This window comes from Globicephala melas, chromosome 10, assembly GCF_963455315.2.
Source record: "Globicephala melas chromosome 10, mGloMel1.2, whole genome shotgun sequence".
Classification (NCBI taxonomy): domain Eukaryota; kingdom Metazoa; phylum Chordata; class Mammalia; order Artiodactyla; family Delphinidae; genus Globicephala; species Globicephala melas.
Window position 1 is genome coordinate 82,652,452 of NC_083323.1, and position 26,875 is coordinate 82,679,326.

At 41.9% G+C, this 26,875-nt stretch overlaps 1 protein-coding gene across 8 annotated transcripts in view; it reads left to right on the forward strand.

Moving 5' to 3' along the window:
- Positions 1-26,875, forward strand: part of BCAT1 (branched chain amino acid transaminase 1) — a 269,064-nt gene that overhangs the window by 56,578 nt on the left and 185,611 nt on the right. For all 8 annotated transcript variants that reach the window (XR_009565426.2, XM_060305916.2, XM_060305912.2 and 5 more), the window contains 5 exons: positions 591-710; positions 9,396-9,559; positions 16,893-17,035; positions 23,150-23,235; positions 25,874-26,014. Coding sequence is in view for 7 of the 8 variants with exons in the window: in XM_060305916.2 (XP_060161899.1) it covers positions 591-710; positions 9,396-9,559; positions 16,893-17,035; positions 23,150-23,235; positions 25,874-26,014 (654 nt within the window). In the remaining variant the exon portion in view is untranslated. The remainder of the gene's footprint in view (positions 1-590; positions 711-9,395; positions 9,560-16,892; positions 17,036-23,149; positions 23,236-25,873; positions 26,015-26,875) is intronic.

A 26,875-nucleotide genomic window follows, 5' to 3' on the forward strand; every position in this document is an offset into this window, starting at 1 on the left:
ATTACTTTAAAATATTTATTTATTTATTATTATTATTTAATAAATTTATTTATTATTTTTATTTTTGGCTGCATTGGGCCTTCATTGCTGCGCACAGGCTTTCTCTAGTTGCGGCAAGCAGGGGCTGCTCTTCGTTGTGGTGCACGGGCTTCTTGTTGCAGTGGCTTCTCTTGTTGTGGAGCGCGGGCTCAGTAGTTGTGGCTTGCGGGCTCTAGAGCACAGGCTCAGTCGTTGTGGCGCACGGGCTTAATTGCTCCGCGGCATGTGGGATCTTCCCGGACCAGGGCTCGAACCCGTGTCCCCTGCATTGGCAGGCGGATTCTTAACCACTGCGCCACCAGGGAAGCCCCTTATTATTTTATAGTTAAAAAAAATTTTTTTTGCCCGCACTGCACGGCCTTGTGGGATCTTAATTCCTCGACCAGCATTGAAAAAGGGCCACTGCACTGAAAACACCGCGTCCTAACCAGTGGACCACCAGGGAATTCCCTATTATTACTTTTTTAATAGTCAAAGCTTTCATGAGGATCATTTCTTACTGCTACAATGGAAGAACATTGCATTATTCATTATGTTTTTCATTCCTTCAGGCATTTGACAAGGAAGAGCTTTTAGAGTGTATTCAGCAGCTTGTGAAATTGGATCAAGAATGGGTCCCCTACTCAACATCTGCAAGTCTGTATATTCGTCCTACATTCATTGGAACTGAGGTGCAGACTGACTTCCTGTTTTGGGGTACTTTGGTGGGGGAGTTATCATTGTTTATGCTTGAAACTTCTAATATGTAGTTTGAAAATAGCCCCCCCCAGTAGCATTATTAATGCTCCTTTCCCTTGATTATTAAGACTGTAAACATTTTTTTAAAGGGCCAGATAGTCAGTATTTTAAACTTTGTGAGCCATATGGTTTCTGTCACTAATCAGCTCTGCCACTGTGGTACAAACACAGCCACAGACACCAACATAAATAAGTAAAGAAATGAGCGAGGCTGTTTGCCTTCTGCTAATCAAGACTAACCATGATCTCCTCAGCTTAGCGGTGTAATGCCAGGTAAGTGCTCCTCCAAGGTAAGAGTGGTAATGGTTTTGAAATTTGGAGGAGAGAGAGCTGCTACTTTTTTATCTTCATTTTCCTCATGTTTTGGGATTACTTGGTAAGGAGAGGGAGTGGAGGGCCCTCTTCCCCCACAGAAAATGTTGGAAATAAAGTTCACGGTGGATATTAGGGGAGGCACTTGAGAGCTAGGGGAACAGGTTTAAACAACATGGCTGTGAGATCTCCCAGTAGCTCACAGTCTATTGGTTGGTGCCCTTGCAAAGGAAGGACATGCCTGGAGTGGCCAAGGCCATCTGTGCGGGTGAATATGTGATATAAAATATAAAGACCCTGTCCCTATCTCCTTCCTCTGCTGGGTAGGGTTGGCCTTATGGAGAATGGGTGATATGAGAGATAATTGATGGGGGGAGTTGAATGTGGGTGGGGGGGTGAGGGGGTGTGTGGCATATGGAGATCTTCAAGGATAGGGGCAAGGAGACAGCTTTTGCCATAGTCTAACCATTCTGCTCTCTACGAGGTAATTGTATGGTTACCAGATTTTCCACTAGGTCGTATGAATGAATGCCAGCAGTAAGGCCAGAGGATAAGTACCTAAGTGGTCCTTTGGGATCCTTTTCGATGCCTTTTGAAATACTATTAAGAGCCTACATAATGAATTTCATGAATTGCAGTCTCCCTCATAAGCTTTAAAGAATTGGGACAATTTAAAGAGTCATCTTCTCCTTAAGTTTCTGACATTTTAATATTGCTGAGTTTTTAAATATTATTATTTAACTTCAGACTAAGAAGAAGTAATTTTTTAATTTTGTTGAAACGTTTCTAATCTCAAAGCACTACCTTCTAGGTATCCTGAGGTGCTTTCCCACTCTGAGATCTGATTCTTCTATTCCTAGTTTGTTGAGAGTTTTTATCATGCATGCAGGTTGGATTTTGTTGAATGCTTTTTCTAAATGTCTTGACATGATTATGTGGTTTTGTCCTTTATTATAATGTATTATATTAACTCATTTTTAGATGTTAAAACAACCTTGTATTCATTGGCTAAATCATACTTGCTCATGGTGAATAATTCACATTATATCTTGCTGTATTCACTTCGTGCAAATATCTTGCTACGAATTTTTGTGTCAACGCTCATGAAAGGTGTTGGTCTGTAGTTTTCTAACATACCTAGTTCTGTGATTTAGTCAATTCTTTAGAGTCCTGGAATTCTGTAATCTAGAGTTAGACAAGCTTTTAAATCTGATTTTATAGTCTGGCTGGTTGTCCCAATAATCCTGTCTATTGGTAGCCCTCAAATTTTTGCATATGAATCACCCAGGTGTTGTTTAAAATACACATATTTATCCCAATCCCCAGAAATTCTGGTCGAGTAGGTCTGGATGGTGATTCTGATGCCTGCCCAGATTTAAGAACCTCAGTGATAAAAATCCTGCCAAGCAGTCCTCTCCCACTGCACTCTATCAACTTACATGTTGGATCACGCTTTGGACCTAAGAATCAAGAAGTTTTAAAAATCTGCTTTCGAAGAATTGAAAGCAATAACTGATACCAACTGATGAGTCAACACTATTTATATTTGGTTGCTATGTTTATATCAACTAGAATCTTCTAATTCATGGTATAGGCAGAAAAAACAATAGCCTGTAATTCAGAAATGAGCGTGATATAAATAGCATTCAGTGAAGTATATGGGTTTAAACATTTGTGCACCACATGAATGTGTATACAGTCCAGTCTGGTAATTATCACTTGTTGCCTTTTCATGGTGGCTACATTTGATATGTGAGCTACTGGCTGGAGGATTGGAGCCAGTGGGTTCTAGGTCACTAGGATTCTTTCATCGGCAGGCGGACTCTCAACCACTGCGCCACCAGGGAAGCCCTATCAGGCCACTCTTAACAATGGACATCCTCTTGAGGCTGTTCTTGCCCATTTCAACATTATTACAGGGGAAGATTGTTTTTATTCTCTTTGTTTTTACTTTTTTGGAGTGTTGGTGCACATGGTTAATAATGATACCGCGCAGTTCAATGCACTTACCATCGCCGGGCAGAAGGGAGGCCCTCTCTTTGTTTTTTAATTCCCTTTTATCTTCCCTACTCTCATCTCCTCTTCCGCCATTGGAAATCATTCTTATGTATTGAACGAATATTCTTTTGGTTTATATGGGTTTTAAGTATCTCTTATTACCTTGGATGCCTGTAATTTTAATTTATATAAATGATTTTGTCTTACACATCTCATTGTGTCTCTTAACATTTTCCCTCTGTGCTGTGTTTCTCATTTCTATCCAGGTTACTACGTGTAGATCCAGTCCATCACTTCTAACTGCTGCAGAGTTCCCCATGCTAGACGCTAACCACACTTTGTCCTAGTTCCTTTACTGGGATTCCATTTCCCTGTTTCCTTATATGCAATGAGCAGTTTGAAAATATGCAACCTAGGGAATTGCTGAAAGAGTTACTGTTTCCCTGAAAGATGTCGTAGGCCAATCCCAGGAAAGTCCTGCTGCCTTTCAGGGAGGTCCTGGTTCTCTCTGATGAAACACAGTGGTCCAGTCTGTCATCACCCCCATCACCTGGCTTTGTGAAGTTCTCCTAAGTGCCAGGCGCTATGCTTGGTGCCATCCCTGCACTGACTGACAGCAGCCCTGTGAGTAGGTGCCACTGGCATCACTTTAGAGATGAGGAAACTGAGGCCCACAGAGGTGAAATCAGAACCCCTGTGTTCTTGCCTCTGTGCTGTATCATGTTTTATGCACTGGTTACTGTGCTGTTCTAGGGATGCTACCTCCCTGCCTTCATGGAACTCAGTGTCTCATGGAGCTTGTGGGAGTGTCAGACCCATGGAATGAATGTGTTGATAGATGTAGGTCAGTGTGGTGAAGAAATGGGGCCTGGTCGAATAAGGCTGCTTGTTGTGGTAACTCGGATGGGAGCTAATAAGTGCTTTCCCGTCTTGTTTCTGTTTTTGTTTTTTATGGTAATTTAGTTTGACAAGGATGTCAATACAATTCATTGGGGGAAAAAGTATAATCTTTTTTTTAAAAATTTTTATTGGCGTATAGTTGATTTACAATGTGGTGTTAGTTTCTGCTGTGCAGTAAAGTGGATCAGTTATATCGATATATATACATATATACCCACTCTTTTTAGATTCTATTCCCATATAGGTCATTACAGAATATTGAGTAGAGTTCCCTGTGCTGTACAGTAGGTTCTTATTAGTTATCTATTTTATATCTAGTAGTGTGTGTATGTCAATCCCAATCTCCCAGTTTATTCCTACACCCCGTCTCGTTTTAATGTAAATCTGCCTTCATGTCCATTTCCTTTCCTCCTCTGAGCTACCAGCTTTCCTGCTCTCAATTATAGTTGACATAATCATTCCAGATTTTATATATTGTATTATATATTTTACAATATGTTATATGTATTCTATAACACATGTATAGTCACACTAAGTCTAAAGTTCATTCACAATGCTTCTGAGTTTAGGAATATCAGTTTTCACATGAAACCTGCCAGTATATTTCTGGGATTTTAAAGGAGGGATTTGGGGGAGGGAAAAATTTGATTAGAAAATTCAGATAGTACCAAAAGTATACAATGGAAAGGAAGTTTCCTTCCTACTCTTACTCTGATCCAGAGTCCACAGTTCACCTCCTTCTGAGCAATTCCTGTTGCTGGTTTTTCTTATATCTGTCTAGAGATATATATAGATAAATATACACACCTCTTACCTGCTTACATGTGTTTGTATATTAAGTATTATCCTTCTTTTTACAAAAATGGCAGTAACTCTTTGCCCAGTTTTTGCCAATACTCAAGACTGTTTTCAAATGATTTTTCTTATTGGCTGTGTTGGTTCTTCATTGATGCACGTGGGCTTTCTCTAGTTGCGGCAAGTGGGGGCTACTCTTCATTGCGGTGCGTGGGCTTCTCACTGCGGTGGCTTCTCTTGTTGCAGAGCACAGGCTCTAGGCATGTAGGCTTCCGTAGTTGTGGCGCATGGGCTCAGTAGTTGTGGCACACAGGCTCAGTAGTTGTGGTGCGCGGACTGTAGAGCACAGACTCAGTATTTGTGGCACACAGACTTAGTTGCGCCACGGCATGTGGCATCTTCCTGGACCAGGGCTGGAACCCGTGTCCCCTGCATTGGCAGGCGGATTCTTAACCACTGCGCCACCAGGGAAGTCCAGAGAAGGAATGTCTTAGTCAGCTTGGGCTGCCATGACAGAATACAAAGATTAGGTGTCTTAAACACCAGAATTTATTTCCTCACAGTTCTGGAGGCTGGAAGTCCAATATCCAAGTGCCAACAGGGTGGGTTTCTGGTGAAGCCTCGCATAGTGGCTTGTATATGTCCACTTTGTCACTGTGCCCCTCAGGGCGTTTCCTCTGTGTTGGGGGAGGAAGAGGGGTGCGGGAGGGAGCAGAGTGCACTTGCTCTGGTGTCTCCAGGCTGACAGGATTAGGGCCCCATCCTTTTGACCTCATTTAACCTCAGTTACCTCCTTAAAAGCCTTATCTCCAAATGCATTCACATTGTGGGGTCAGGGCTTCAATGTATATATTTTAAGTAGAAAATTGAGGAAGAATCTGAAGGGTTCTGTATGGTTTGAACATGGGTTGCCTAGACTATGAGAGCTGTGGTGAAGGCTGAGGGTAGAAGGAAGGTCTGGTTTGTACTCTCTTCACATTAGGAAATCCTGGGAATTTCACTTTTTTTTTTTTTTTTATCAAACTCATATCGAAAAAGAGCTCTGGACTAAGAGTAGAGGGTGTAGAGCTTAATAACTGAAACTTCGGGTGAATCATTTGAGCCTCAGTTTCTTCAACTTAAAAATAGGAATTATAACCCTTAACTTCCTGGATTGTTGGATTTTCTGAGATAATGGCTATGGAATGTCTTGGAAACTGAAAAGTACTGTGTAATTATTGAGGATGCGGTACGCGGGCCTCTCACTGCTGTGGCCTCTCCCGTTGCGGAGCACAGGCTCCGGACGCACAGGCTCAGCGGCCATGGCTTACGGGCCCAGCCGCTCCGCGGCATGTGGGATCTTCCCGGACCGGGGCACGAACCTGTGTCCCCTGCATCGGCAGGCCGACTCTCAACCGCTGCGCCACCAGGGAAGTCCCTGCCACCTGGCAGGCGGATTCTTAACCACTGCGCCACCAGGGAGGTCCCTTTTGATTAATATTATACTATCATAAACTACTCTTAATTGTAGGAGTAGTGCAGAATTTAAATTGCTTTCCATGAAAGAAGGGAGAATTAAGAAAAAGGAACAAATAATGGTTCCTTGAGGGTAGAAACAGACCTAATCACCAAGTTCCCTTCCTGATAAAGGAAGGGAACTTGGTGATTAGGTCTGTTCCTACCTTAAAGTTACATTCCATAAAGTTTCCCTGTTTCCCTTCCATAAAGTTACATTTTATTTATTCTCACTCATGAAGCGGTGACCATTTTCAGTAAAGTCATAGTTCTTTTCATGAAAAGACATTTGACATAAATAATCATTTAAGGATGAAGGTGACTGAGCTATGATCAACACCAGTACTTGAAGTGCTTGTAGAGCATGAGTTGACCTTGCTTAAATTTAAAATAAAATGTTAGTACACATAAACACATTTTTTTCTCAGCACTGAAGAACTCTAGTCTATTATTTACCTGCTTGCTAAGAGTAAAAGTATTGCTTGAAGGTTTATCAAGATACTCTTTTCTAGAAATAGATTTAATGCATGTTATTCTGTTTTCCATCTGTGCTCTCTCTACTACCACCTAGTGGAATAAATGCAAGTTTACCTGTCAATTAAATCAGGGGAAGTAAATGAATAAGATGAAATTTATCTCTGAAAAATATTTCCATGATCATGAGTTATTGTTACTTTTTAAAAAATATTTACTTATTTATTTGGCTGCGCTGGGTCTTAGTTGTGGTGTGTGGGATCTTTGTTGCGGCACGTGGGATCTTTTAGTTGAGGTACGTGGGCTCTTAGTTGCGGCATGTGGGATCTAGTTCCCGGACCAGGGATCGAACCTGGGCCCCCTTCATGGGGAGTGTGAGTCTTAACCACTGGACCACCAGGGAAGTCCCTGTTACTTTTTTTAATAGTGTGTAGGTTGCAAAATATACGTGAGTGAGAAAAGTCCAGGCATTCATGTGGTATCTAATAAAATGCTTGTTAGCTTGTCCATAAATAAGCTATTTTATTTAGAACACTAGAAGCTAGGTAAATTACTGAGATGTGTCCTGCATATTGTATTTCTAAATTATGTTGAGAAGCTTAATTCCTCATTATAATGGTCAATAAAATTTTTTTTAAATATTAAGCTTCAAAGCATCGCTGATATGAAGTGTACTTACGTAACTGATAGGTAAATAAAAGTGCAGAGATAAGATAGTCAATTTTTATCAAAGTTGGGAAGAAAGGCAGATGTGTGTGTTATTCTGAGGATTTCTTTTCCAAGTAACGAAACCAAAAAAAGCAAATGGAGTTTAAGTCTCCTCATTCTTCCCTCGTAGGGGTGTCCTCTTTAGTCCCCATTAAAGAACAGACACAAATGAGCAAAAAAACCAAAACCTGTGGTCGCTTGCTGACTCATATCTTTTGTTTGTTTTTGTTTTTTTTTTTGCGGTATGCGGGGCTCTCACTGCTGTGGCCTCTCCTGTGCTCCAGACGCGCAGGCTCAGTGGCCATGGCTCACGGGCCCAGCCGCTCTGCGGCATGTAGGATCTTCCCGGACCGGAGCACGAACCCGTGTCCCCTGCGTCGGCAGGTGGGACTCTCAACCACTGCGCCACCAGGGAAGCCCTGACTCATTTCTTTAACTCAGTTATCCGTCAGCTATAATCCGTTTGCTCTGGGGCCAGCCAAGCCCCGCGTGGTCCTCACGTTCACATGGAGTGTGAATGGACTCAGCTTCCCATTTCCTGCGCCTTTCCGGTGGCATCAGTGTGCACATGTACAATCACATTTTATTCTGCTCACGGATATTTTCCCTACCTGATTCTTGATGATCTGGGCACAAGTAGTGGGTGCGGGGCCTTGAGCTAATAGGTAGTGGAGGAAGAGATTTAATTGAAATTCAGAAAAAAATATATCCCTAGGTCCACTTTCAGTCAGTTTCATCGAATATTGCAACAGCCACAAAATCAGGAGAACGGAGTCTCCTCTCATTATTTCCACGCCATACTACCACCCCATCCAGGCAGACCAGGTTCCTTTTGAAGACTAGACACAAGTATTTTATATCCCAACACTTAATGTAAGAGTCCTGACTTGTTTTCTTACTCGTGTGGTCTTGAATTGCACAGGATAGCCCAGTGGCCTTTTTCGCCTTTATAATACGTAGCACTCAAAACTTTTCAGTCTCTCAGTTTTCCTCAAAAAACAACTGGCAGTAATTACTTAGAACCGCTTCTGTGCTGGAGGAATTTGTATGATTTCGCATCGTTGGCTTGTGATTTTCCAGTATTGGTGGGAGAGGCCATTTTCTATCTTTGTCATTCCTGACACGAGTTCCTGAGTCCTTCATCCTCTTGTCTTTTTTTGGGGGGGGGCGGTTACCTTGTCTGGCGTCTTTGCTTCTGGTGCAGCTACGCTCCTGCTGTCTGCTGTCTCTCACAGTCAGGTGTGCTAATGGCACACTCCCCCGAGCCCACTGCCTGCGGGAGGCACTGGCACGTCCAGAAGCAGAAGAGCAAGTTAGAGAAGCAGATATTCGGTTTCACCCCCAAAGACTGAAATCATGTCTAGGTTCTTCCCTTTTTCAGTTCCCAATCAATGCAACACTGAAAGGTGTTATAGGGCTAGTTGTTAAAAATATACTCCTCTGAAAAAGCCTACTATTAAAAAAGTTGACAAATTTGCTTTTCCTTTAAAATCTTAACTTAGAAAGCAAAGTAAAATGGAACCAGAGTACCCCATTCTCGGTGTTCTCTTCTTGAAAGAGAAGACCATCAGGCTTGTGTAACTCAGCTTTAGAAGTAACAGCTGTCCGGGGCTTCCCTGGTGGCACAGTGGTTGAGAGTCCGCCTGCCGATGCAGGGGACGCGGGTTCGTGCCCCGGTCCGGGAAGATCCCACATGCCGCGGAACGGATGGGTCTGTGAGCCATGGCCGCTGAGCCTGCGCGTCCGGAGCCTGTGCTCCACAACGGGAGAGGCCACAGCAGTGAGAGGCCCGCGTACCGCAAAAAAAAAAAAAGTGCACTTAGAAGTAACAGCTGTCCGTAGTCCCTTCTGGGAGATGGTTACAAATCTCTTCTAGACTTTGAGACTGGTGTCTGCATTTTAAATTAACAGCTGTGTGTACTTTTGCTTTATTACAGCCTTCTCTGGGAGTCAAGAAGCCTACTAAAGCCCTGCTCTTTGTAATCTTGAGCCCAGTGGGACCTTATTTTTCAAGTGGGAGCTTTAATCCAGTGTCCCTGTGGGCCAATCCGAAGTACGTAAGAGCCTGGAAAGGTGGGACCGGGGACTGCAAGATGGGAGGGTAAGTCAGTCTGTGTTTCTGTCTAAAGGAAAGAGTCCCTCGTGACCATTTAGTTATTGCCATTTCACTTCAATACAAGTACATATATTAGTTTTTACATTGTAATGCTCATTTTTCTTCTGTGTTTAGTTTTCAGTGTTTTGAATGTGCTGGTTGTTTAAAGGATAACCTCTGTGGCCCCCTCGTAAGGGAGAAACATTGACTGTTATACATAGGCAAGAGCTAAAGTAACTAAACCAGGAATAAAAGCAGTGCTTTGAATGAACTACCCTTGGATGCTGGGCCCTGGCCGCAGGCTGAAAGTTGGCATTCAAGAGCATCTGGTGCTGGGGCCCAGGCTCCCAGTTGGCTCCAGGGAGTCCTGTCTGGGGAAGATGCCTGCTTCACTGAAGTGCTGTCTTCATTGCCACAGATTGTAGACATACCTGCTGCCAACTGGCTGAGGGATAGCCGTGCTTTGGCTTGGTCAGGCCAGTCGCATAGGCCATATGTAGCTGGCTGGAAATAAAAGAGCATTTGCAAGTGTTAGACAATTTCAGGGGTGGACTTGGCTGTGAATCGGGAATGCCCTGATGGGTGAACAAGAATTGCTGGATTAACCGGCATGGCTCTTCCTTTGTGTGTATCACACACCCAGGGCAGCAGCAGGCCCGCAAGGTGACTCAGTGACCGTCTTCTGGGCCCTGTTAACAAAATGTAGATTCATGGAGCCCTGGCAGAATTGAAGGATGTGCTGCTGGGATGCCAGAGAGACATTGACAGCTGGCTTTGACCCCACCATAGACTTTATTTCTTTCTTTTCTACCAAGAAAATAGCATGTTGACAAAATTCTATGTCCTGTCATCCCTGTTGGTGTTCCCTCATAACTGCATTCCCTCAAGGGGTTAGAGAAACCCTGTTGGAGTCCATTAAACTTTTTTCCTTCTGCACTAGAGCACTCCTTCCTGACTATGTCCTAGGCTAGCCAGGTCCAAAACTACTGTTGTTTGCTCTCTTGATGTCTTTTTTACTTGTTCAGACTTCTTCACAGAGCGTATGCATATGCACCACTGCATACCACCTGGATTACTCTATGAAAACTTCTCTTAGGGTGCAGTAAAGCAACGATCTCGATGAAGAGATAACAACTTAAACGTTTTTCTTCTTTAAACCTTGCTCTCTAGCTCCCCCTACCTGCTTAGGGAAAAGTTAACATGGGAACACTGAGAAATTGGAGGGAAATCTTTAGTTTGGTGTCTAGGCAGATTGTTATTTGTTATAAAGAAGATATAATGCAGTCTCACAGAATATATGATCACTATAGGGCAATTAAAAATAAATACTTTCTGGGACTTCCCTGGCAGTCCAGTGGTTGAGACTCCGCGCTTCCAGTGCTGGGGGCGCGGGTTCGATCCTTGGTCGGGGAACTGGGATCCCACATAACATGAAGGTCGGCCAAAAAAACAAATAAACAAACTTTCTGTACAACACAAGGAGTGAGCCCCAGTGTTACTATGTACACCTAGTGTATCAGTATTGGCGGGGAAACTGAAGTGGGGGAGTAAGGGTATATAGGAGCTCTATGTTTTGCTCTGTTTTTCTGTAAACCTGAAACTGCTCTAAAAAATAAAGTCAATTATAAAATAGTTAAGCTCAGTTGGACCAGGATCAGTGGAAGTTGACTTGAAATCTCTTAGAGGAGAGAGTACTAGATCTCATAAGTAAAAGGAAAAATGGCGAGAGGGCAGGCGGGAACCAAAGAATGGACTTGTCCCACACACGCCTGTTGTTTCCAAGAAGTTGCAAAGCTCTCTACTCCTGTCCTTCCCACCTGGAGGAGTCCAAGGGAAACAAAGGATTTTGCATTTACCATCATCCAGTTTAGTTGACAAAGACTTTTGTCAGGAACCTTAGATTTGTGTATTATTGCTCTTTTCTAAACATAATTAATTTATTAGTTACCTTCTAAGCTTTTTTTAAAAAATCAATTAGTATTTATTTATTTATTTTGCGATACACGGGCCTCTCCCTGTTGTGGCCTCTCCCATTGTGGAGCGCAGGCTCAGCAGCCATGGCTCACGGGCGCAGCCGCTCCGCGGCATGTGGGATCTTCCCGGACCAGGACACGAACGCGTGTCCCCTGCATCAGCAGGAGGACTCTCAACCACTGCGCCACCAGGGAAGCCCCCAATTAGTATTTATTAAATAGCTATTGATTTTCATAAGCTCAAGAACTTTCTGCTTTCTATCTCAGTGAATCGGAGGAAGGGAGAGGAGAATATATATATATATATTTAATTCTAAGATTATTTCACTGTTTTGAAGCCATCAGAGATAATATTATCCTTTTATTTCTAAGTGTACTTTAGTGAGAAAAGTAACAGTGGCACACGGTTGAAGGAGAGTTCTAGCACAGTGGTTCTCACCTGTGGGTGCAAATTGAAATCACCTGGAGGAGCTTTGCCACTGAGTGATGTCCGGGTCCCCCGTTAGAGATTCTGGTTTAGTTGGTCTGGCAGATAGCCTGAGCATCAGGATTATTTTTATTGTGCAGCTAATCTTGAGAAGCACTGAGCTAGAAGTCAGTCTTTCATCAGAGGAACATCTTTTGATTCCCAGGCAATTTCTTAGTTAATTTGCACTGATTCAGGCCTCTCCCTCTCTCCATCTTAATCTTCCTCCTTTTTTCCTTATATTCTCTTTCTGCATTTGAGTGCAAGCTTTGAAGTCAGAAGGACCTGGCTCAAAAACCTAACTCCTTGGGCATGTTACTTGTCTAAGCCTCAGTTTCCTCATTTATAAAGTCAGGGTAATAATGCCCACTTTACCTGTGAGGATGAAGCGAGATAATATAAAGTGCATAGGACCCTGGCTGGCATATAGGGAGCTCTCAGCAAGTGTGGTGTTAGAACCAAGCAGCTACCAGAGTAGACTTGGGAATCAGATATCTGAGAGTCATACACATACATAGTCATACACGTCACACATCTGCGTAATCTTGTACAATTAAGTCCTCTCTTCCTTCAGGTCCTCAAAAGTATATTAAAGTCTAGGGTTGTGTTGAGACAATTCATTGAAATAATGGGGTTAAGCACTTAGTACCCTGCCTGGTAGGTGGTACTCTCTCAACAGACAATAGTTTCTATTGTAAGGCTCTCTTTCTTGTTTCATCTCCAGGACTCTCTTTATCTTAAGAGCAATCAGTTGGATTTCACACAATGGAATTTACTCTTTGGGAAGGATATATTTAATATGTCCATCTCCCAGATTCTTTTAAAATTATATTAAAATATTTTCCATGTAGACAGTTTTCCCACTTTTTCATTTTTCTCTTTCCTCCAAGAACATGTGTTTCTCTTCTGAATATTGGCAGCACATGGGAGGAAACCCAAATATATTACCAAGGTATCAATTACCCTGTGGCCATTAATAATACAGTTTACACCTGAGAGAGAATTTTTTTTTTGGTTGCCTGGGTCTTCATTGCTGCGCGCGGGCTTTCTCTAGTTGCGGCGAGCGGGGGCTACTCCTCATTGCGGTGCGGTGGCTTCTCTTATTGCAGAGCACGGGCTCTAGGTGCACGGGCTTCAGTAGTTGCGGCACGCGGGCCCAGTTGTTGCAGCACGCGGGCCCCAGAGCGTGTGGGCTTCAGTAGTTGAGGCTCAGGCTCAGTAGTTGTGGTGCATGTTGCCCCATAGCATGTGGGATCGTCCCAGACCAGGGATCAAATCCGTGTCCCCTGCATTGGCAGACGGATTCTTAACCACTGTGCCACCAGCGAAGTCCTGAGAGAGAATTTGGATACACACTTGTGTTTGGGGAAAAACACCACCTATAAATAAGTACTCCGTTTCCTTTCAATGCACTGAAGCAGTCGGGATCTTTAATTCTTTTTCCTGCCCAAGTAGCTTTATGATGCTGGGGAGCCATGGTTTTGATTCAGCCATACTCTCAAAAGTGTATGTTTGTTTTTAGAAGTTTCTTTGAAAGGCTAGATATTCACACTGAAAATTCTCTATGTGCCTTTTTTTTTTTTTTTTTTTTTTTTTTTTTTGCGGTATGCGGGCCTCTCACTGCTGTGGCCTCTCCCGTTGCGGAGCACAGGCTCCGGACGCGCAGGCTCAGCGGCCGTGGCTCACGGGCCCAGCCGCTCCGCAGCATGTGGGATCTTCCCGGACCAGGGCACGAACCCGTGTCCCCTGCATCGGCAGGCAGACTCTCAACCACTGCGCCACCAGGGAAGCCCTCTATGTGCTTTTGAACAGACCAAAGGGCATTATGCTTAGGAGAGAAATTGTTTCTTTGTCTTCAGATGTTTGTCTCAACAAGTTTATCTTATGAACTAGAGAAAAGTCAATTAAAATAGTCATTAAAAAACAACCTTAATTTCATTAGGCTATAACAGGCTTATATAGCCTGTTTCTTGGCTTTTATTATTTTATTTTTGCCAAACAATCTATGCAGTATATCAAGCAAGTATTTTTACTTGCCAAGCGAATTCAGTGATGCACAATATGAACTGACTTGCTTTAGTTCATTTATAACCCAATAGTAGAAGCAAAAGAGCTGCATCTGGGCCTGCTGGCTCCAAACCCATGCTCTTTCTACCAGACTCCCCCTGCAGCCTGGTTTAGACTCATTCAAAAGTACTCATGATGTAACTCAGTTATTGCCTATTTGCCATTAAAAACAAAAGCCTCCTGCATATCAGAATTGTGTCATCTCCAGATTGACCGATAATTTACGTTTTATTACCTGTGTTTTGAAGTATACATATTGAGGGTCTTTTAAAGGAATCTTAACATCTTGGATTGAGTAAACCCCTTCATGCCCCAGATTGCAATAGCCCTATAGTATGATGCCTGTTTCCCATAGCTTTCTAGAATAGTTTAGTTATTAGTCAATAGTCTTTGAGTTACAAGTCAGAAAACCAGCTCAAACCATCTTAAGCAGAGAAGGGATTGATTGGCTCATGTAAGTGGGATGGTAGCTGTGTTCTAATAGGAGCTCAAATCATTGTTGCCAGGTTTCTTCTGCCCTTGCCTGTGTCCTGCCCATGCTGCTTCCTCCCCAGTCCCTCTTCCCTCCCTTTCCCTCTGCTTCCGTCCTACCTCCGTCTCTTGTCATAGCTTCTGGCTTTGTGTTAATTTAGGGCCCTCCTACTTCAGATGCCTTCTCCTTTGAAGGCTGGTGATTATGGACACAGTAGACCCAGGCTTATGTCATAGCACACAAGCTGCCGCTACTGTCAAAGGGAGAAAATACATCTTTCAGGTTTCATACATTAAAATGAAGGGTGAATGAACTCAAATAAGAACTTATGAGCAGCTTAGTTACTTGCCCACCCTTTTGTTCAGTCGTGGCAGGACAAGATGCTATGATTGTCAACCCAAGCAGAATGACTTGGCTCCGTGGGAAGAGCCAAAGAGAATATAGTGGGAAGAGTACGTGTGCAGATGAGAATGGCACGTAGCCACTATGATATATGGCTTTTGTGCTTACCTTACACTTTGACTTAGACAATACTATAGTTTTTAATCTCGCCCAGGTGTAAAAGAGATCATTAAAAGGCCTAGGTGGGTATTTTGTAGAAGGTAACATTAATGCTTTGTAGCAGTTATTGTTACATGTTTGATTATTTCTGTGTACTTCTGGGGGTTCATGGTCCGAGGTGGGCTTAGGGTTTATTTCCTATGCCTAATTGTCATGGCAGTTCTTCTCAAACTTGTTTGCTACTATCCTCTGAAAGCCAAGGAAAGTGAATTATATAACCAGGGGCATAGAAAGGCAAGCGAGCATCACATTTATTTGAGGACTCTCATGTTTTGTCTAAAACATTGATTCATATTTTGTATTATACTCCATAATTTTCCCATTTAAGTTTAATAAAAGATAAATTTTTTTTTTTTTTGCTGTACCCGGGCCTCTCACTGCTGTGGCCTCTCCCGTTGCGGAGCACAGGCTCCGGACGCGCAGGCTCAGCAGCCATGACTCAGGGGCCCAGCCGCTCCGCGGCATGTGGGATCTTCCCGGACCGGGGCACGAACCCGTGTCCCCTGCATCGGCAGGCGGACTCCCAACCACTGCGCCACCAGGGAAGCCCAATAAAAGATAAATTTAAATATTACTTCCTTTTCTCCTAAAGCAACATAAAATTGGAGAACTCGTTAATGAAGACAGTGAGAGCTAGGCATCGTTATGAATGAATCTACCCATGCCAAATGAAATTTTTTTTAACATCTTTATTGGAGTATAATTGCTTTACAATGGTGTGTTAGTTTCTGCTTTATAACAAAGTGAATCAGTTATACATATACATATGTTCCCATATCTCTTCCCTCTTGCATCTCCCTCCTTCCCACCCTCCAAATGAAATTTTAAGGTATAAAGAACATTAATATTTCTGTTTAGTTTAGAATTCAGTTCTCCTTCCAAATGATAGACCATTTGTGAAAATATACCTTCTTAAAAAAAGTCAATTCCAAGATATTTCAATTTCTTATCTCTGTAGTTTGAGTTTATTCTCCACGGGCCGTGTGTGTGTGTGTGTGTGTGTGTGTGTGTGTGTGTGTGTGTGTGTGTATGTGTGTGTGTGTTAAATGTCAATTGTATCTTACACTCTGATTCACAGAGGAAAGTGTTCCCCTAACAAGTTTACTTAAACTTCTCCTAGGAGTCAGGTAACGAATGAATGAATGAATGAATAAACTACTAAACTACATTGTCATTCCAGGAAGATATGCCATGTTCCTTTGATTTTGAGTAATCCAAGGTGAATAGTGCTGGTTGAGAAAAACAGACTCTTGGAATACTTTTTGGTTAAAATCAGGATTTTTAACATCTTGCCTCACCTTTAAGGGATTTAGACCTTGGACATTAGGCGTTTCTTGGTTACACTGAAAGAGGTCTCAGAGCACAGGGTTGGTGTTCTGCTAATTAATAGCTGTAACTTGATAGTAGTTACTTCTCTAAGCCTCAGTTTCTCATCTGAACCATGGAAATAATGATTGTGGCTAACTCACAGTGTTGGTGTGGGGTTTAAATGAAATGTAAAATTGATTGGTATGTGAAAAAAATAATAAGTTTTTAAGTGTTGCTAACTTGTCTCTTTACCTGTGTTTAACTTTTCAAGTTAGAATTCCATGATTTTTCTTTGCTCTCTCTTTCTCAAATGAGTGCAATTAGACCATTTAGGTTCTCTAATGGGTTTCCTTTAATATTATGCAGTTAACTAGAGAGTATATGTTATTAAAAACATAGTACATTGACTACATCCACACGTGAATTAAAGACTTACTGGGAGGTAGGAGCTAAAGTATAGTCATAATCAGTATGTTTCCTCTTTCTTAAAAGGAATTACGGCTCATCTCTCTTTGCCCAATGTGAAGCAATGGATAACGCGTGTCAGCAGGTTCTGTGGCTCTATGGAGAGGATCATCAGATAACTGAAGTTGGAACAATGAATCTTTTTCTTTACTGGATAAATGAAGATGGAGGTAATCCACTCAGATTTCAGCTCTTGGCTCTTTTTGAGTCATTTTCAGTGGGACTGGAAAGAAAAGAACTAGAACCTTAGAACAAGAGAATAAGTAACACGCTTGCAAAATCTAAGAAATTCTGTGCTTTTGCTGTCCAAGTAAACATGAGTTTAAGTTTACAGCATTTATAAAGATTTTGAGTTTTATTTTTGTTTTTTGGCTTTAGATGTACTTACTACTGAGATGTCAACTGAAGGAATTTATTTATTTATTTATTTTTGGCTGTGTTGGGTCTTCGTTGCTGTGTGCGGGCTTTCTGTAGTTGCAGTGAGCGGGGGCTACTCTTAGTTGCGGTGAGCAGGCCTCTCGTTGCAGTGGCTTCTCCTGCTGCAGAGCACAGCCTCTAGGCGCGCGGGCCTCAGCAGTTGTGGCACGTGGGCTCAGTAGCTGTGGCTCGCAGGCTCTAGAGCGCAGGCTCAGTAGTTGTGGCACACGGGCTTAGTTGCTCCGTGGCATGTGGGATCTTCCCGGACCAGGGCTCAAACCCGTGTCGCCTGCATTGGCAGGGAGATTCTTAACCACTGCGCCACCAGGTAAGTCCCAACTGAAGGAATTTAAATCTCCACAATTTGAAGATATGCTGCCTTATCCCCTTTACCATCTTATCATTTTTCCTATCTGAAATCCCTTGCATTTGGAGATGGGTCCCGGATCAATTCAGTGGTTATTTACCATATACTATGTATAAAATGCTGTAGTAATAAACACAGTCTGCTGTTTCTACTGATACGAAATTGAGTGTACTCTCTTGTTGTAATTCATTGAACAATCATTGCCCTTTCTGCTTTTTTTTTTTTGCGGTACGCGGGCCTCTCACTGTTGTGGCCTCTGCTGTTGCAGAGCACAGGCTCAGCGGCCATGGCTCACGGGCCCAGCCGCTCCGTGGCTTGTGGGATCTTCCCGGACCGGGGCACGAACCCGTGCCCTTTCTGCATATTTTGACAATACATTAGAAGCCTTGCATATTTACCCTGGAGCTCAGTTTGAATGAAGAACACTATTTTTAAGGACAGATCGATCTATTTGGGTATTGTTTTTAGATTCGGGTTCATTTGAAACTATTAATATATGTTACTATAAAAATCAGTACTTCTTTGTTACCTTTAATATCCTGAATGCTCACTTTATCCCTCTTTGCGATTATTTTTTTTAATTAGTTGGCAGAGACCATAGCAGTTCGGTGATGTTTTGGCAAAGTCTATGGTATTAGATTAAATGGTATTTTTCCCAATAATGGAGGGAAAAATACATATATATGCATTTATTTTCATTAGAATTTTAATAGTCAAAAAATTTAAAAACATTTTTAGGCCTGTTTACATTCTTTAGGCTGTTCATTTCACAGTACTGAGTGCTGAGACTAGAAATGTAAAATAAGTTTCTAAATACTTGTGAAGTCTCGGGATTGGTTTTAATTCAAATAGTAAATGAAATTTTAATTTTAAAGCAGCTATAGTAGCCTCTATTGCTCTTTTGTTATTTGGCTACAAATAGAGGAAAATGGTGATTCAAATGTGACTTCAGAGCTAATTTGAGCATTACTTGCAGAGTTATAAGATGAGCCTTATATTTCAGTCAGAGTTAGAATAAACAGAAGGTGTAGTGAGTACACCGTGTCCTGGGGTTGACCATTGGTAATCCTTAGCATATGAAAAGCCAGGTATAGATCATGCTCATTCTTCCATACCTGCTGTTTGTACTTGACACTCTTGAAAAACAAAATTTGTACTGGAGTATTTGTGATTTCTAAATTTGAGTTATTTCATATGACCTGTATCAAAAGCCGTGCTTGGGGGCTTCCCTGGTGGTGCAGTGGTTGACAGTCCGCCTGCCGATGCAGGGGACACGGGTTCGTGCCCCGGTCCGGGAGGATCCCACATGCCGCGGAGCGGCTGGGCCCGTGAGCCATGGCCGCTGAGCCTGCGCATCCGGAGCCTGTGCTCCGCAACGGGAGAGGCCGCAACAGTGAGAGGCCCGCGTACCGCAAAAAAAAAAAAAAAAAAAAAAGCCATGCTTGAATGTTGACAGCCAGTGTTGGACAGGCAGTATTACTTAGGAGATAATAAATTGATTCAACTCATTCTTTCCACTTGCCCACTGCCATCCCCACCCCCCAGAAAACCCACACAACCCCAAACAAAACCAGTTACATCATACAGAAGTGGCACCATCCTTATTTATGGATGGGAGATGTCAGGATTTAAGCACAGTCTGAATCAGAGCTACATGATTTAACCAGAAACACCAGAAACTGTCCTGGTGAAAAATGACCCATTATGCAAACAGTAATCATGAACCACTTGCACCATGGCTTTTAAAAGTCAGAGGAGAAATGAATGAATTTCTCTCTGGCTCTTATAAAATATACAAGACCTTAAGAGTTACTCTTCAGGTTATGGTTGCCTGAGATAACTTTAGTTTTAATGTGAAGATCCTCCGTCAATTTGAGGCTGTTCACCTGCCAGATCAGATAAAATTTGAAGGAAGGAGAAAGGAAATGGAATAAATGTTTGAACAGTACTCTGAGAAGTAAGTAGAAAGTCAGGAATAACCTTTGGGCTTAAAAAAAACAAAAGACATTGAAGCAACTCCCGTAACTTTGATTTACACCATGTGGCTTTAGGAAAATACAAAGAATAATGTGTTGAAAATCAGAAGAATATTGATTTTCCTCCCCCCTCCCCAACTTTACCAAAAGCAGAGTTCTTCCCATGAGCACCCACTCTCACTGCTCCTTTGGGACAAGGTGGCTGCCACAGGGCTGTGCACTATTTTGTGGCACTTGGCCTGAAACTCATGTGGTTTTTTGTTTTGTTTGTCTTTGTTTTTGTTTTTGGAGCAGAGAAAGGTTTATTGCAAGGCCGTGCAAGGAGGTGAGATGGCTCATGCCCTGAAAAGCCTCGAGCTCTTATTTTTGCTTTTAAATTGAAGTATAGCTGATTTACAATGTTGTGTTAGTTTCAGGTGTACAACAAAGTGATTCAGTTGTATATACATATACGTGTGTGTGTGTGTGTGTGTGTGTGTGTGTGTGTGTGTGTATTCTTTTTCAGATTCTTTCTCCTTATAGGTTATTACAGAATACCGAGTATAGTTCCTTGGGCTATACAGTAGTAGGTCCTTGTTGGTTATCTACTCATGTGGGTTTTGATTCCAGTAACAGCAGCCCTGGTTGTAAGATCGCACGGCCCCGTATTCTCCTTTTTTATTCCGTTGATGAGTAATTTAACACACACGCTTGCTATTCACTGTTGAGAAAACAGTTTTATCTTGTACCAGACACTGGAGCTACCTTGAGAGTAAGACTCAGTTGTTGTGGTTGAGTTCACAGTTGGTTTTGGAGGCATTTACACTGCCTCTGCTTGGAGCACTCTTCCTGCATGGCTGCTTGCCCCCCTCCTTCAAGTCTTTGCCGCATACCCCATTCTCAGAAAGGCTTTCCCTGGATTCCTTAATACAAATCTTAAACTCTCTCCCCCAGCACTCCCCATCGCCTTCCCCATTTTTTGCCTCCATCATCTGACATACAATTTAATATAATTGTTTGCCTCTGCTTGTTAGAAAGTAAGCAAGGAGTTATATCGGTTTGGTTCACTGCTGTATCCCTAGTGCTTAGAACAGCCAACGGCACTGATACTGATAGACACTCAGTGTATATTGTTGAACGAATGAAGAATTGTGCTGATGGTGTTTGAGGTATTCCTGGTTCCCATTAGTGCTTGAATTTGGGAAGTCACAGATGAATCCAGCTGTTATTGCTTCTAAATCCTTCATCTCCCCAAAATGATTTCTCTGTCAAGAATAAGCTTCATTCGTAGGCTCTCTTTTCCTCCTGTTGAGCAATCTGGAGCCCGTTTTGGCTCTTGTAAGCATGTTTGTGGTTGCAGAGGAAAATGAATATTTCTCACCCAAATGTTGTCATGTCATCATCTCTGTCTGGCAACCAGAGAAGCAGATGTTCTGTTCCTTGACCTCAAGCTAGTGGTTACAGTTTTGGGTGTTAAATATATTTCACAAAACTGCATTTGCACATGAGGGGCCGCTGTTTTCATTTAACTTTATGCCGTCTTAGAGCTCAGCAAGTATTAGGAATGGTCCCGTTTGGGAACACTAGAAGTGTTTGTCTCTATGTGTGCAGTGTGTATGCATACGTGTACACACATATAGATCTATACATCTATACATCCAGCGAGCTTGGTATTGCAAAACACATGTTTATTTTGAGACAGACACTTCTAAACAAGACAGAAAGTAGCCCTAAGAACAAATTTTCTTCTTTTGAGAAGTGATTTTCAGCAGATAATTTTTAGAAACAAAATTCAAAGAAATCATACTGCTGTATCCTAGCATAAAGGATTATTCATTTATTTTCTTATTCAAAAACATTTATTACATACCACTCAGGGCCAGGCACATTGCTGAGGGGACACAGGAATGAACAGAAGAGTTTTGGTCTTCCAGAGAGCTGGGTTGTCGAGGATGTCTGATGTGGCCACAGTGGAGTGGGTGAGCCCAGACCACAGTTTACGAAAGAAAGGGCGGTGGCCACAGTGTTGGGAGACTTAGGCTCTGGTCCCGACTGGTCCCCAGCGTCACCAACCTTGGCAAGTCACTTATGTTTTTAGGGCCTCAGTTTATCCTTCTATAAAATAAGGATTGCACTAGGTGATTTCTAAAGTCTTTTTTGCCTGCATCAAATGGCTTTGGAGCGCAAAGACTGATTTCTACACTGCTTTAGCTACCCAGTGATCCTTCCCAGCATCCCTTGTGAATTCCTCTGCAGACACATGATGGGCAACCCATCATCTGTTACAAGGCTCAACGTGTATATAAAGTGATGGTTGAAGGTTTGAATTTCTCACTAGATTCAGCTTCCTGGGTGCCAGAGGTGAGGAGGAGGGCGGATGTTGAGCACCAGAGACATCCTTCTGTAAGGAGGCTTTGTGGCTGGCGGACCACACTGACTCCTGCAGACAGGTCATAATGCCAGCCCTCGCCACGGTTGGGAGTGTCTGCGGTCATTCTCAGAGTAGACCAGTGTCTGGGCCTTGGGTCTGTGAGTCACCCGTGGAGTGTTATTTTGGTTTTTTTGGATTTCTTTTTTTCCTTCTTTTTTTTTTTAAAATTTATTTATTTAGTTTTGGCTGCATTGGGTCTTGTTGCTGCGTGCAGGCTTTCTCTAGTTGTGGCGAGTGGGGGCTACTCTTTGTTGTGGTGCGCAGGTTTCTCACTGCCGTGGCTTCTCTTGTTGCAGAGCACGGGCTCTAGGCTTGCGGGCTCAGTAGTCGTGATTTGCAGACTCTAGAGCGCAGGCTCAGTAGTTGTGGCTCACGGGCTTAGTTGCTCTGCGGCATGTGAGATCTTCCCGGACCAGGGCTCGAACCCGTGTCCCCTACATTGACAGGCGGGTTCTTAACCACTGTACCACCAGGGAAGCCCCTTCTTTCTTTATTATTTCTTTCTTAGCCATATACATGCCTGAGCCCACTCGGAGCCCATTACATCTGAATCTCAGAGGGTGGAGTCAACATCTCCATATTTGATGTGGATACTTCACCAGGCTTGAAAATCACTCTGGATAGACTTGTCAAAGGCCAGTGTGGGAGCAGTGATGGCCTGAGTGGGCACGGACACCTCTTAGGGCTGGGTTTCTCCACAGTATTCATAGAAGGTTTGGTAATGCCCAGTGTTTCTGAGTAAGGGTCTATCTACATTATCCTAATTACTAACCAGCTTTAATCCACTGAGGTAAATTTTGACTTTGGAATGTTCCTCTTAAGAGTATTTTATAACTCTTACTGTTTGTTAGTGGGAAGCCATCTCATTTTTCACAGGTTAAGGATAAATTGAAGATGCTAGGATGACTGATTTCCTTTCTTGTTCCTTTTTTTTAAAAAAAACATAAGGATCTACCTGAAGTATGAGTTGATTTGGAAAATTTGACAATGCAGAACAGTGACCTCCTTTTCATGTTTATCACCAGCAAAATTGCAAGAAACTTTTTTTTTTAATGGGTATTGATAAAAGGCATGGCTAATAAAGTTTGAAACGATTCCAATTTCTAATTGACAGAGGAAGAACTGGCAACTCCTCCGCTAGATGGCATCATTCTTCCAGGAGTGACAAGGCAGAGCATCCTGGACCTGGCACACAAGTGGGTGGGTGCCTTTGACATGAACCACTTTTATAAGCATGGAACAAAAAGTAATCCAAAAAAGTCCAGCTTAGTATTGAAATAATATCCTGTAGTTCCAACCAGTGCTGTCTAATCTTTAAATCTTAACTTGAGTGAAAAGAACTCTTCTAGAAGGACTGTCTTGGTGAGACTATCAAGTAAGTATTGTTTGTAGGGAGGGCAGGCAGAAACCAGTTCAGCAGGTCGTCCTAGTGCAGAAGTATTCTAGTGCTAGTCTCAGGCTTTATACCAGGTGTCTCCTACCGACTCATCTGGTTTATCCTCCGAGGGCTTCCTTTTCGCCAGCCTTTAACTTTTCAAGTCTGAGTGTGTTGTTTCTAAATGGCAGTGGTACGTAGTCCTTCCCTTCCTCTGTTTATTCCAGTGTAACCGTGCTAGAAGTTAAAGAATTTTACTGACATATAAATGCTTTCTAACATGACAGTATTAGTTTCGCGGTCTTCTTTCTCCCTCCTTCCTGCCCCCTGTCCTCCCAAATTCACATACATGCTTATTTTAACATCTAAACATTCAAGCAAATGTAAAGTTGTTTTCAGTAGCCTTTCTGATTCAAGTGACACAGGCACGTGTGTTAAACCATTCGGTGTTGGAAGTGACTTAGCATATTCAAGATGAATATTGAATGAGTTGATTAATCTGGCAAAGGTTCCTGGATGGGACTTTTGACCCATGTATTGAAATGGTCTCCAAGGGACAAGAAAAGGCTTTGAGCAGACTGTGGTGAAACAGTGCTAATAGGACAAATGTTTAGAAACACACACGTCTACGAGAGTACAGTTTCTCTGGAAAAGGCTTTGGAAATAGAGAAAACGTGCTATAAATAATTCTCAAAATCCTGAAGTAGACAAGACCCAACTGCCGCATGCTGGCTGGCGCATTGGGCATGACATTTACAAACTGTTGGTATAATTTCAAACAGCTTGCCCTGTCCTAATTGTGTTTTCAATTGGAATGATGCATTTTCCAAGCTCAGTGATTTTTGTTTTATTAAAGAAAAAAATCAACCAAGTACAGAAGGTTTGATGAGAAGTTCCAAGTGGAAATTCCCCCACACTAATGATTTGCTAGCGTGAAAAATAGGTTATTATAGAGGAAGTTTCTTCCTGACTCCTTAGCTGTAATTTATTTTTAAAACTGTGAGACACAAATGCCAAGAGGCCCGCGGGGGGTTACCACTGTTTGCCAGGTAGGGGAAATTGTCCAAAAATAAGTGAGGGTGAGCAGAGTAAAAAGAATTCTGTTTATGTACAAGAGATTTTTTCTTTTCTTTTCTTTTCTTTTCCACAACGCAGAACTCAGCTTGTTCTCACTTGGCTGATTTGCTGGAATTTATTTATTTATTTATTTGCCTTTGTACAACTTAATTGCAATCGCAGACTGAGATAGGTTGAAACTTACAAAAAGCCATATTTCTGTTGCAGGCATATTTCCCTACCCTTCCAAATATACTTACAGCATGATGCATTCTTCTTCTAATGTTTTGAATCTTTCCAAGGGCTGTGATTTCCATTTTTATCTATTGTGGATTTGTAGATTTTAAAAAATACTCTCATCTTATTTTTAAAAAATGGATTCATTCGTTGTTGCCCTTAATTCAAATAGCCTCCTGACAAGCTTTGAACTTTAACCACTAACATAGGAGAATGAGAGTTAAACAGATTAAAGAATGAGTATTAAACAGATAGTTTAAACATAGCTTAAAAGCATCAGATTTTTTTTCCACTTCCTATCCTTGAGCAAATAAATAGTTCAGCTGAAGTCGATGAGCGGGTATACCAGTAATTCTATGATTAAACTCAACCTAATACAGCACCAGAGAGAAGGAAGAGGATTGCTGCTGTGAAGTCGACTGAATCAGTGAATTTAGGAAGAAAAAATATACAATGTAATTTCTCATATAAAGTCCAAATACACGATGTTTTAAAGTAATGAAATGTTTCCGATATTTAAATTCAGTCTCTGTTTCTACTCCATAAAAGAAACAGTAGAAAGAGGACCACATTTGGAGCCAGTCATTATCAGACCTGAGTTCAAATCCAGTTTCTGCCATTTACTAGCTGTGTGGCCTTCAGGGTGTCACTCAGCCTCCTTGAACTTTAATTTCCTCATCTGTACAATGGGGATGATATTACCCACCTTAAAAATTAGAGGACGTGGCATGTGGTGGATGCTCGATAAATGGTGGCTATAATTATTAATATTAGATAATAATATATTTTCTCTTATGATAAATAGGGTTTAGAATACACATTAAGTAGCACTTGGGGTGCATCAACTTGTGAGACTTTGGCCATGATAACAAATAAAAGGCAGAAAAGCAGGCGTGTATTAAAACATACCATGTACTCTGTCATGCTGATCTTACATTTTCTTTTCTCATCATCTCATTTAAAGATGCTGTGACCTTAGAGTAGGTTGCTTAGCATCTCAGTGTGTTTCTCAATAAGATGGTGTCGATCTCTCCAGCTTTCCCTCTAAGGACAATTATGACATTATCTGAGTTCAGTCAGAATGTAAAGTAGAATGGTCCATACCACCGGGCATTTTTTTATATGCCTTTTCCTTAAAAATATATTTATTTTTATTTCTATCCCAAACAGGGAGAATTTAAGGTGTCAGAGAGGTACCTCACCATGGACGACCTGAACACTGCCGTGGAGGAGAACCGCGTGAGGGAGATGTTTGGTTCTGGTACCGCCTGTGTTGTTTGCCCAGTTTCGAATATACTGTACAAGGGTGAGGTAAGACACTGTTTCTTCACTTCCTATCATTTTCAAACATTTGCCTGTAATTTAATTCTTTAAATATGTGGACAGAGTGCTAGTTGGACCCAGGATGCGAAGGATTTTTTAAATAACTTAGCGTTCTGTTAACTGTGGCAGTTTGTCCCGATGAACTTGTGTTAGCAAATGACTTATTCATCTTTCCAGTGGTTTCCTGTAAACTCCAACAGTTTTGTCCTTCATTATCATACCTGCCTTACATCAGTTTAGGGATTGGAGATGTACCAATAGACCTACACTCATTTCTTTCTATCATCTCACTAAGGAAGGTTTTACAACTAAGTGAAATTTCAGTCTCTGGTTTCCAAAAGTACTTCTGAACTACTGGAGTAGGAATAGCAAATTATTAAAGAAAACTCATTTGAATGATCACCTCCTACATTTTTCATCTTCATCATTATTAATTAGACCACTTCATAAAAAATTTTCATTTGGCAAACCTCATGGCATTTAGTAAAATCTTTCAGAAGGAATTCAAGCATTTAGTTAGAAGAAATTTCCTCCTAGTAAATTAATCTTGTTTATATGTGCTGTACATCCATTTTCTTGTTAGTTTTTTTACTTTCCTCTTTACAACACAGCTCCAATACTTATGATTAACATCGTCATCTAACTTCATAATTCAGAGGCATGTGGGCATTATTTTTATAATGTGAATGAATTGGCTTAAATTACTCATAATAAATACAAATTCTATTGTTTTTTTTGGTTTTTGTTTTGTTTTTGTTTTTGGCTGCATTGGGTCTTTGTTGCTGCGCGTGTGCTTTCTCTTGTTGCGGCGAGCGGGTTCTCATTGCAGTGGCTTCTCTTGTTAAAGAG